At 40.2% G+C, this 13,106-nt stretch overlaps 1 protein-coding gene across 1 annotated transcript; it reads left to right on the forward strand.

Annotated features, from left to right (window-relative positions):
* The first annotated feature begins 11,600 nt into the window (after positions 1-11,600).
* On the forward strand, positions 11,601-12,659 carry LOC149768560 (uncharacterized). The gene has a single exon (XM_089930504.1). The coding sequence runs from the start codon at positions 11,616-11,618 to the stop codon at positions 12,657-12,659; it is 1,044 nt and encodes a 347-aa protein (XP_089786630.1). The 5' UTR covers positions 11,601-11,615.
* Positions 12,660-13,106: the final 447 nt, after the last annotated feature.

Below are 13,106 nucleotides of genomic sequence, written 5' to 3' on the forward strand. Positions count from 1 at the left end.
TATCTCGCTTAGTGTGTGTGGCTTTGATTTTGTAAACAGGGTTTAGAAATTTTGAAAATTTTTTTAAAAAAAAATTAATATTCTAACGACGCTTTAAAGCGTCGTTAAAATTTCGACCAGAAATCAATTAGCGATGCTTTAAAGCGTCGTTAAAATTTCGACTAGAAATCAATTAACGACGCTTTAAAGCATCGCTAGCTGGAATTTAACGATGCTTTAAAGCGTCACTAATTTTGCAATTGCCGACGCTAAAAAGCGTCGGTAAAGCGTTGCTAATTTTCGACGCTTTTCGATGCGTCGGAAAATATTTTCTCCACTGTAGCATAGGCGACGCTTTGCCGACGCTTACGAAAGCGTCGGGATGGTTTTTAGCGACGCTTAAAAGCATCGTTAAAGGACAAAAAATGCGTCGCTAATGACCATTATTCTTGTAGTGTAGGAATCCTACTCCAAGTAGGAATCCAAATTTAATTCAAAACTCCTAATCCAATTAGGATTGTAGGAATCCTACTCCAAGTAGAAATCCTAGTCCTACTCCAAATAGAATTTTCAGTCCAAGTAGGAATCCCAGTCCAAGTAGAAATCCTAGTCCTAATCCAATTAGGACTCTAGAAATCCTACTCCAAGTAGGACTCTTGTTTTAAGTCCAATTAATTAATTCTCTTTGTTCCTTCTTCAACTTATTATCAATCGAATTGATTACTTGTGATTCCTAATCACGATTCAACCATCGGATCGGTCAATGCCTCTAGTGTGTGTGACCCCATAGGTTCTATTCTGACTGATAGTGAGATATATTGTGATCTCTATCACAATATCATTGAAGACTCCTTTCAATGGGTTGGAACGATTCCAACTCTACTCATCAGGGTTTATCGATCATTGAGATAATCTCTGTGAGTCTCACCATTCACCGTGACACCTAGCAGCATGTAGTGGCTACCCAGCAGAATAGAATGATGAACCTTTAGGTGCAGTTATCATGTGATACAGTCCTTCTATCATGGATCCCTACAAGACGGAGGTCATGGATAACTCGTCAAACCCCTTCGTCTGTCATATGTCAAGATTTATTCGACTTAAGTTCGAGAGCGAAGAACTTTTTCTCCACTGTGCAATCTGCCCCGGCAGAGGTCTTACGAACTCAGTCTTATAAATCACATAGGATCTCTCCTTATCTATCAAGGTCGATAGGTTCCTTGTAGATGCATATCCTACTCCTACAGTGAACCTACTGTAGCCAATCTACACTGCATGGACCCATACGGCTAGAGACCATGTATTTGTGCAGTCAAACTACAATAACCTCACTGTGAGTAGCCGAAGCATCGCAGGTCAAAGGACCAGTCACATTACTGCAACATCAAGCAAGTCACTGACGAGTGGATAGACATCCAAGTGACTTCTTGTCTTGGTCACGCTCAGTACCCTTGTTCTCTAACAAGCACCGGCACTATTACTTCCATGTCTCCACACCATGGACTGGAGTCTCGTCCATCCATAGGGAAAGTAATGTGTGCACTGATCTCATTGGATCGATCACCGTCCTCGTGATGATCCATCGATCAGGAGCGTTTAGAAATTAATCACTAATGATACATGGCTCAAATTCTCAACTCTTGAGAATATGCATCATCATCTTATTAATTCCTTGGACGATTCATAGACACAATAACAATATGAATGAAAAAGATGCCTATTAATTATTCAATAATAAATAGTCAAGTACAAAATTATGTTCCTAGAATTAACAATGTGTCAGCCAGATTGGCTTCTAGGGCATACATCTAACAATCTCCCACTTGCACTAAAGCCAATTGGTCATATATCTTAGGCCCATCTTCTCAAGGTGGGCTTCAGCCTTTTGCTGACTCAGCTGCTTAGTGAATGGGTCTGCCACATTGTCCGCGGAGTCTACTCTCTGCACCTCGACATACTTCTTCTCAACATAGTCGCATATGAGGTGGAAGCGCCGCTCTATGTGCTTGGACTTCTGATGAGACCTTGGCTCCTTAGCAAGAGCTATGGCGCCATTATTATCGCAGTAGAGTGTTATGGCATCTGATGTCATTACGTCCAACTCTGCAATGAATTTCTTGAACCAGAAGCCTTCCTTAGCAGCTTCAGATGCGGCGATGTGTTCAGCTTCCATAGTAGAATCAGCAATGATCGGTTGTTTAGAACTTTTCCAATTCACCGTACCACCATTGCACAAGAACACATATCCAGATGTTGACTTTCTATCATCGACATCAGTCATGAAGTTTGAATCTGTGTACCCTTCTATCTTTAACTCTGATGATCCTCCAAAGACCAAGAATAAATCTTTAGTTCTTCTCAAGTACTTAAGAATATTCTTCACAGCTATCCAGTGTTCTTCATCTGGATTCGACTGATATCTGCTTATGACACTCACAGCAAGGGCTATATCAGGTCGTGTACATAGCATGGCATACATGAGGCTCCCTATTGCCGATGCATAGGGTATCTTGCTCATGCGTTGAATCTCTTCAGATGTGTTGGGGCACATCTTCTTGGAGAGATGAATTCCATGCCTTAGGGGTAAAAGACCCCTTTTAGAGTTTTCCATGCTGAACCTTTTCAGCACTTCCTCTATGTACATTTTCTGTGATAAGCCAGGCATCCTTTTAGATCTATCTTTATAGATCTTTATTTCCAAAATATAGGATGCTTCCCCAAGGTCTTTCATGGAGAACTCTTTTGACAACCAGACCTTGACCGAGGTTAGCATGGAAATATCATTCCCTACCAGGAGGATGTCGTCCACGTACAGTACGAGAAATACGACAGCACTCCCACTAACCTTTTTGTAAACACACGGTTCCTATTCGTTTTTGATGAAATCAAACGTTTTGATTGCATCATTAAAACGAGTGTTCCAACTCCGAGATGCTTGCTTTTGTCCATAGATGGACCTTTGCAGCTTGCAGACCTTGTGATCTCCATCACTGGAAGTGAAACCCAAAGGCTGTTCCATATAGATATCTTCATCAAGATATCCATTCAGGAAAGCAGTTTTTACATCCATCTGCCAGATTTCATAATCATGAAATGCTGCAATGGCAAGCAATGTTCGGATGGATTTTAGCATAGCTACACGTGAAAAGGTCTCCTGATAGTCAATGCCTTCGCGTTGACTATACCCTTTCGCCACTAGCCTTGCTTTATTGGTCTCTACCTTTCCATCCGAACCTATCTTCCTTTTGTAGATCCATTTGCATCCAATAGGTACAATACCTTCTGGTAAATCTACAAAGGTCCAGACTTGGTTGGAATGCATGGAGTCTAACTCTGACTTCATGGCTTCCAGCCATTTCTCAGAATCGATATCTGATATCGCCTCGTTGTAGGTTTTGGGATCTTGTATGTGATCCCTATCTCCCACTAGGAACATTTCCTCGGTATCTTCTTCTAGTATACCTAAGTATCTATCGGGAGGATGGGAGACCCTACTAGATCTGCGAGTTGGTTGAGGGACATCGTGTACTGGCTCTGTATGAATGGGTTCGATAGGATCCATGACTCGTTGCTTTTCAGAGACTTTCTCTTCAAGCTCAATTTTCCTTCCACTGCCTCTATCAAGGATAAACTGGTTTTCCAAGAAGATGGCGTGTCGACTCACAAACACATTGTGATCCTCTGAGACGTAAAAATTGTATCCTAATGACTCTTTAGGATATCCTATAAAACGAGCACTTATGGTCCTAGCCTCTAGCTTGTCCGCCTGTAGTCTTTTGACGTGGGCCGGACATCCCTAAATCTTGAGATGACCAAGACTTGGTTTCTTACCATGCCATATCTCATACGGTGTGGTAGGAACGGATTTAGAGGGAACTCTATTTAGTAGATATACTGCGGTAAGTAAGGCATCTCCCCAAAGAAACATAGGTAAATCAGTGAAGCTCATCATGGACCGGACCATATCCAATAGAGTCCGATTTCTTCTCTCTGACATCCCGTTGAGTTGAGGTGTACCCGGAGGAGTCCATTGTGAGACTATGCCATTGTCCTTGAGATAGTTCCGAAATTCTCTACTAAGGTATTCTCCTCCTCGATCTGATCGAAGAGCCTTAAGAGGTTTTCCAGTTTGTTTTTCTACTTCATTTCTGAACTTTTTGAACTTTTCAAAAGATTCAGATTTGTGTCTCATAAGATACACATACCCATACCGTGAATAATCATCGGTAAAGGTAATGAAGTACGAATAACGTTTCCTGGCTTGCACATCGAATGGGCCACACACATCTGTGTGTATCAGGGTAAGTATTTCAGTGGTCCTCTCCCCATGTCCTACAAAGGGCAATCTAGCTATTTTTTCTTGAAGACAGGACTCGCAAACTGGATATGACTCGGAAGTCAATGAGCCGAGAAGCCCATCTTTATCCATTTTGTTCATTCTATCTTCTCCAATATGGCCAAGTCTGAGGTGCCACAAATATTTTTGGTTTATCCCATCCCTGGATCTCTTGGATCCTTTGGCACTCACTTCTTGCTCGGTAACATTCACAGATACATCCATATGTAAATGATAGAGACTGTCAATCATAAAACCACGTGCAACTATTTTATTTCTTAAATAAATAGAACAGCAGTCTTTGTCAAATGTAAAAACATGACCTTCCTGTGCTAGACATGAAACAGAAATCAAATTTCTGCTAGCAACAGGTACATAATAGCAGTCTCTAAGTAATAAACTAAAACCAGACGGTAGTCGCAGATGGTAGGTGATGAGAGCACAAAAGTGCAATCGTCTGACCATTTTAATCAGTATTTTAGCTAATCATTAAAAATAAAATTAACTAATTAATGTTTTATTCGTGCAAGCATCCAACGTTCCATGTCCAGGTTCAACCGAGTCCCAGCTGCATCTGACTTCTCTTAATTCCCACAGCCATCACCCTGATGTAGTCAAGTCACTGCCGACTGCCATCCCACCGTTGGAGATGCGTCCCAAATCCATTCCGTGATCCCAGCGCCTCACAGCCGCCCCAGCCATCCACGAAGCTTCCAATTCGGCCATCCTCCCTTCCATTCCAGCCGTGAAGCTTCCAAGATCTCTTCCGTGCCCCAGCAATCGGATCCCCCAAGCATCTTCTATGATCACGTTCCTCCTCCACGCCATCAACGCGATCGCAGCCAGCAATGATCCCGTGATCCCAGTGCCTCACAATCGCTGCCAGCCGTCAGCCCGTCTCGCCTCCCATCTCCACGCTCCCATCCTTCCATGATCCAAAGAAGGAAACCCACGAATCACCACCCCCTCCACCGGATCCACATTCTTCCCAGTCCCGTGATCAGCGATCCAACGCGTCTCCTCCCTTCCGTTTCTTCCTCCTGCAGTGCCCCAGCCACGGATCACCATCCAGATCAGCTCCCTCTGCCTCATCCGCGTGCGATCGCCTCCTTCCAGCGTCCGGAGCCGCGTCCGAGCTCCGTGATCAACGTTCCCAGCTGTCTCCCGAAAATCCCAGCGCTCCGCAATCACCGTCGCTGCCAGCTCGTCCCCAACGCGTCTCCAAGAGCTATAAGAAGGAGGGAAGAAGAAGAAGGAGGGGTGTGCTCGGTTGGGTGTGGAGGCCAAGTAACAGGGGAGGTGGTGGTCGGCGAGCCCAAAGAAAGGAGAAAGAAGAAACAGAGCATTGCTCTGTTTCTCTTGGAAAGAAGAAAGAAATAAAAAAATTGTTATTTTATGTTGAGGGAGAAGCTTATTTGTTTTATATTTTTTTTATGTTATTTGTAAAAGAGAAGAAACATTAGGTTTCTAATCTCCACTTTTATTTGTAATGAATTTTTTTTTTATCAAATCTATCATTTCTTTTTCATGCAATCCTTGTTCTAGGTTTAAGTTAATTTCTGTTTTTTTTTTATGCAATCTTTTAATTCTTCTTTGATGCAATACATTAAATTTTCTTTGATACAATTTTTGTTCTAGGCTTTTGATCTTCTTAGCACTTGTCTTTATCCATTTTAATTTATGCAAAAATTTTCCTTTGAATAGTTAAACATTTCATGAATTCATAAATACTCTTTAATTTCTAAGTACTTGTCTTTTTATTATTTTAAATAAAAAAATATTCTCCGGTAGACTAGAGAATCCATCAACATCCTCAAAATAATGTTTTTCTTTTATCATTCAAAAATCGATTTCAAATCCGAGTGAACGTTCTAATTTTTATGCAACTCCAATCGCCTCTCTGTGGATCGACCTCTTACAACCACTATTCTTCGAGTAGGAAAGGTAAGAGTAGAATTAAATTTAAACTTTGTTTGTCGGTTCTAACAACGATCTGTTTAGCATATTTTTAGATAAACAGAAAGGATGAACAAAATTTTGGCGCCGTTACCGGGGAAGGCAAATCGAGAAGCAAGAACAATCACAAAGATCAAATCGGATTTTGGATGCCCGGAGTGAACGCACTCCGGTAGTAAGTTCTTATTAATTTTTTTTATTTTGATTATTTTTAGTTAGTAATTTCGTAGTTATTAAATTCTAAAATTTGAAATTTGAAATTAAAGTTTTCTAAAAAAAAGTAAAAAAAAATTTGAAAAATTTTTAAAAAAAAATTCAAGAATTCAAAAATTTAAATTCAAAATTTGAATTCTGTGATTCGAAATTTGAAATTTAAATTCTAAAAAAAAGTAAAAAAAATTAATTAAATTTAAAAAAAATTCAAAAAAATATTATTTTTGCTAGTAATTGATAGGGTGCAATCCCCCGAGGTGATCATACCTCTATTGGGGCTCCTCACGGAGTAATCTCCAGAGCTTATTCAACGGGCATTCGGAGATTGACTGACACATAAGGATTAGTTTTAGTTTACATTCAAGTTATTCCTATATAAAAATTAAAAAAAACAATATAAAATTTAAAAAAAATAAAAAAATAAAAAAAATTGCTTGCTCATTTAATCAGTACAACCTAATGACATTGCATAAATTTTAAAAAATCATTGATTATTTGCTGCATTTAGTATTAAGCATTTGCATAAAAGAATTTAAGGACAAAACCCATTAAAAAGATAAGGTCGGAAAGTCATTACCTGTCCTTAGCCTAAAAATCACCATCTTGCATACTTATCCTAAGCGAATTAAATTAAAATCAAATTAGACGTTGGTCTTAGGGTTTTCAAGCTCAATTAGGCTCTTGGAAAGAAGCGGCTGAAAGACACTCCAGTGAGAATTTAGTAATTGGTGATGTCTAGGAAAGTTTTACAACAGTGAGAACTGTTACGGGTATTGTGGTATCGGTGTATCCCTTCTGGCACCACCACACACCTCGGAACTTTCCTGGTCACTGATTACTGGATTGCTTAACTGGTAAGCTCAAGCTTAATCTGAAAGGGAGATTAGGAGTTGTCTAATCTAGGAGAGAATTTCAGGAACTTTTTAACCTGATACATCTCTGTGCAACTAGATTTAAGAAGCTACTAAACCTCACTTAGTTCTAAGACTAATGGGGGCAAATTATTGTGTGGTGTTGGTTGTGGTCATCCGTGTCTAGCCCTTCTCTTCTCTTAGGATTTCATTCATTTTAGGAGTCAAATATAATGAAGTGTTGATAATGTATGCATGGTAGAAGGTCATTAAGGGATAAGTTAACCCCATTTGATCCTGAGATTGACAGAACTTTTCATTACAACTTGCGAACTGTAAACCAACCATCAATCTCTACAATGGGTGAACATATTAGAACTTTGAATGAGTTGTTTGCACCCGCATCTGCTAGTCCCCCTACTTGCATAGTATTACCAATCAATAATGCAGCCCAATTCGAGATTCGGGCTGCAACAATAAACATGTTACCCAAGTTTCATGGGTTCGAGAGTGAACAACCCTACATTCAACTAAATAAATTTTTGACAATCTGTCAAACGTTTAAAAATCAAAACTTAGATGAAGAGGGTATTAAATTAAGGTTGTTTTTCATGACTTTAGAGGATCGTGCTGCTGCATGGCTGTATTCCCTTGCTTCAAATTCCATCACATCATGGGAACAACTATCTAGGAAGTTCATGGCTAAGTTCTATCCCATGGTAAAAACTGAAAAAATTAAGGATGCCAACAGAACTTTTAGAGAAAAATCTGAGGAGGAATTTTTCCAACTTTGGAAAAGATTCCATGATCTTTTGGTCAAGTGCCCGCACCATGGGCTTGACAAGGCTGATCTAGTACATTTCTTTTATAAAGGACTACCTCCGGCACATAGAAACATGATCGAGTCCATGCACAAAGGTAGGTTCATGAACCAAACCCCGGATCAAGCCTATGAATTTCTTGTTGACTTAGCCGAGAACGCCCAAAATTGGAGTAGCTATGGTGAGGAAGTAAATAGAGATGAGTTCGGGTCTAGAAAACCAGGCAATTATGAAATGAAAGCAGACCCAGAACTAAAAAATGTCATGTCCAATCTGGTGACTGGAATGAACAACTTAAGCAAAAAGTTTGATGCTTTCACTGTTTCCACTAGCTCAAGTTCATATAAAGAGTTAAATCCCGTCATAAAAGTGGATCACGAGTCACAAAGTTTATGTATCTTGTGTAACAGTTCTGAGCATCTAGTGGAGTGTTGTCCTAGTTTACCCAACATTAAGGCTGAGCAGGCAAATGCTCTAAACTCATATAGTGCCTTCAAGAAGCCCACTCCCAATTCATTCAGCCCAGTCTACCACCCTGATAATAGGTTCCACCCAAATTTCTCATACAAGCAAAATGAACCTATTCAACATCAAGGTGGTCCACCAGGTTTTCAGAAGAATTTTTCCAGGATAGGTCCCTCACAAATAAACCAATCATTGGCTCCACCTATTCCTACTTATAGTGCCCCTATCCCTTGGCAAACTACATCATTGGAAGCCATGATGGCTAACATGATGAAGCAGCAACAAGACTTCATCCAACAGCAACAATAGACCAACATGGCTCAAACCCAGACTAACCAATTCCACGCGCAAGCAATTGCAAAACTTGAGGTTAGTCTAAGTCAAATAGCAAACTCTATAGGGGATAGAAAGAAAGGTGAACTACCTAGTCAGCCAGTGCCTAACCCTAGTAGGCAACAGAATCAAGGGCCGAGAGGCCAGTTTCAAATTGATTCTAATGGAAACCCTACCCATGAAGTTCAGGCAATTACCACTTTACGGTCTGGCAAGCAAGTGGACAACAAAGTCCAACTTTCTGTGCAAGAAAAAGAAGAAAAACATGAACCAAACCCCACCCAGAAAAAGGCACAAGAACAGGGAACACAAGGAATAGAGGAGAAACCAATAGAAACTTACACACCTAAGGCTTCCTTTCCTAGTAGACTACAAGACTCAAAGAAAAAATCTCAGTACGATGAAATCATGGAAGTCTTTAAAAATGTTCAAATAAATTTCCCCTTCCTAGATGCCATCAGACAGATTCCCTCCTATACAAAATTCTTAAAAGACCTAACCTCGGTGAAAAGAAAAACCAGTATTCCTAGGCAAGCTGTGATGGCGGCACAAGCCTCATCTCTTATTCAACAACAGATTGCCCCAAAATACAATGACTGTTGACCTCCTAATGGATTTTGATGAATACAAAACACTAGAGTATAATTCCATTTATCTTAACAATTTAATTGAGGATTTCATGTATTTTATTAGGAATATTGTTAAGAAATGTCTAGGCAAGTTCCCATGATTTTTAAGGACTTATTAAAGAATTTTTGAGATGAAAGAAAAAGTTCAGGGACAGCCGAGACGTCTCCAGGTTGTCTCAGAGACGTCTCTGGCACAAACAGGAAGAACTGGCACGTCTGGAGACGTCTCTGGCACCTGTCGAGTCGTCCCCGCGATAGCGGAGTCGACTCTCTCAGTGGCGGCAGAAAGGCAGTTTTCAAGAGATATGCGCGAGACGTCCCCACCGTACGCGGAGTCATCCCCGCAAGTAAAAAGCAGACTTTCTGAGTCGTCCCCAAGATAGCGGAGACGGCTCTCTCAGGGTTTTTCAGAGAATGACTTTTTCGGTGATAAGGCAGCGGAGACGTCCCCTGAAAGAGTGGAGTCGACTCTCTCAGGGAATTCCAGAAGATATGTTTTTCTGAGATAAAGAAGCGGAGTCGTCCCCGAGGCAGCGGAGTCGTCCCCATTCAAAAAATGCAAACAAGCTGAGACGTCCCCGTAAAGTGCAGAGACGACCCTCTCAGCAAATCAGAAAGGCAAGGATTCAAACGGTACAATTCCAGAGTCGTCCCCGTAAAGAGCCGAGTCGTCCCCAAACAACGTAAAAAGTAAAATCTTGTAGCCGAGACGTCTCTCGTTGAAGCAGAGACGTCCTCAGAGCGCCTGGGACGCGACTGACAGCTTTTACATGTTTGGTTTGAATTTCAAATATCTTTTACTTTATCTCTAACGGCTATATTTGCTTTTTGAGCTATAAAAGGGAGCTCTTAAGTGCTTCTCAATAACTTTTTACCAATCCAAAGCAAAATCATTCAAGAGAGAAGAAAGAAAAAGAGGTTCAAGGGAGTTAGTGCATTCAAGTGAAGAAATCAAGTGCTTTCAAGCTTCCCAAGTGATTTCAAGCTCAACTACTCTCTTCCGCCCGGGATTCAAAGCTCACACTCAACCCTACGCAATCCACATCGGAAGAATCACCATTTCCCACGCTTCCAACGGCAAAAGGATTCTTCCGGGTTCTATTGTTTATCATTGTCATATTTGCTTATTTAGAGCTTTCTAATTGTTTGTAAAACTCTTTCAATATTGTGCTTGTTCCAGTCAAGGGACTTGGAACAAGGGAAAGGCGTCCCAAGCCTAGGTTAAATTGGGGGTTTTAGGGTTCGTTGTTAGCCCGGTGTAAAACAACGAGTTGGGTAGTGCACTCGCAAAACTACCGGACTGTAATCTTGGATTATAGTGAAAATTCCCAAAGGTGCTTTGGGGAGTGGATGTAGGAGCAGTGGAAGCTCCGAACCACTATAAAATCTTGTGTTTGCGATTGACTCTTCTCATCCCTCTATCTTTACTTTAGTTCATACATTTGCATGTTTTACTCTTAATTAGGCAAAAAGTTTTAAAACACCCAATTCACCCCCCTCTTGGGTGACCATCTCTGGGCAACAAGTGGTATCAGAGCGGGTGCTCTGTATAATTCTTGAAGACCTAACCGTCTTAGCTAAAGATCTAGATGGGAACACCCTTTAACAATGTTCCTGCTGAGGGGCAGGAAACCAATAGACCTCCACTCTTCAATGGGACAAATTATACCTATTGGAAGACTAGAATGAAGATTTCCATTCAAGCACAAGACTATGCCTTGTGGAGGGTTATACTTAAGGGACCACAAGAACCATCACACATGGTTAATGGCATTCAAGTTCCCAAACCTGAGGAGGAGTGGGATGAGAATGATGATAGGATGGCTCAACTCAACTCTAGAGCCATGAACTCATTATTTTGTTCTCTAGATGTAAATGAGTTCAATAGAGTCTCCACATGTAGTTCCGCTAAGAAAATATGGGATAGGCTTGAAGTTACCCACGAGGGTACAAATCAAGTCAAAGAGTCTAAAGTGAACATTCTAGTTCACAAGTATGAGTTGTTTAAGATGGGACCCAATGAAACCATCACATGCATGTTTCACGCTTTACCGATATAATTAATGGTCTAAAGAGTTTGGGTAAATCTTATACTAACCCGGAACTTGTAAGTAAAATTCTCAGGTCTTTGCCGAAAGCATGGGAAGCAAAGGTCACGGCGATCGTAGAAGCCAAAGACCTCAACACTTTGGGACTAGAACAACTATTGGGCTCATTGATGACGCATGAGCTCACAATGAAGCAACATGAAGAAGAGTTGCCAAAGAAGAAGACAATCGCACTCAAGGCTACTTCGAGTGTAGTTGAAGAAGAAAGTAGTGAGAGTGAAGAAGGAAGCGAAGATGAGGACTTAGGTTTGATAGTTAGGAAGTTTAAAAAATTCATGAGGAAAAAGAAACCCTTCCCAAAGAAAAAGTTTGGAGGGAGAAATGATTGGGAAAAAGAAAAAGAAAAAGAAAGAGACCCAATCATATGCTATGATTGCAAGAGACCGGGACACATTCGTTCCGAATGCCCTCAACAAAAGAAGTATTTTGGAAAGAAGAAGAAGAAGGCATTGAAGGCAACATGGGATGATAGTGACACATCATCCTCCGAGGAAGAGAAGGAAGAGACCGCCAATTTGTGCTTCATGGCGTTCGAAGACGACGAGGTATGTCAAAACCCAACTATAAATTTTACTTTAGAAGAATTATATGAAGCTTTTCAAGAACTTATGGGTGATTGTAGTATGTTAGGAGCAAAGAATAAAGAATTAAAAATCTCCAATCAAAAACTGAAGGAAGATATTGAAAACCTATTAATTGAAAAGGAGAGCGTTAAAAATATTAACACTACTAACCTAGAAATCAAAAATTCAAAATTTAGCATTGAAAATGAAAAGGCAAAAATACTAATTAAGGAACTAAATCTAAAAGTAAAATCCCTATTCGATAATAATACCTCACTTGCACAAAATGTTGAATCTCTTAAAAAAGATAAGGAAGAACTAGTTAAAGAAAATTTGAACCTTAAGATGAGGTACATAAGTACAAACCAATTGTTGAAAAATTCACACAAAGCTCTGAAAAATTAAATCTTATTCTTTCAAATCAAAGAGCTGTTTTTAATAAAGCCGGATTAGGATATAAAACTAACAAGCAACAAAAGTATCTAAAGAATTTCTTTGTAAAAGCAAAAGATATAAAAACTGAAAAACCTACATGCTTTCATTGTGGAAAGAATGGACATAAAGCCTACTCTTGTATTCAAAGAAAGATCCAAACTAACAAGAGTATATTTGTAAAAGCTAAAAACATAACTAAAGTATGGGTGCCTAAGGGAACCAACTACACTAACCACGAAGGACCCAAGAAAACTTGGGTACCTAAGAGCTTCACATGATCATTTTGCAGGTATGCCTTGCAGCCGGAAATAAAAAGAGAATGTGGTATCTTGATAGTGGTTGCTCAAGGCATATGACCGGTGACAAGAGTCTCTTCGTCACCTTGGAATCAAAAGAAGGAGGAGTAGTCACATTTGG

This window comes from Phoenix dactylifera, chromosome 1 (genome assembly GCF_051530095.1).
Source record: "Phoenix dactylifera cultivar Ajwa chromosome 1, Ajwa_hap1_PhDact_Kaust_v1.1, whole genome shotgun sequence".
Taxonomy (NCBI): domain Eukaryota; kingdom Viridiplantae; phylum Streptophyta; class Magnoliopsida; order Arecales; family Arecaceae; genus Phoenix; species Phoenix dactylifera.

Coding starts and splice junctions, on each gene's coding strand:
- LOC149768560 (XM_089930504.1), top strand. CDS start 11,616: ATGCATGTTTCACGCTTTACCGATATAATTAATGGTCTAAAGAGTTTG.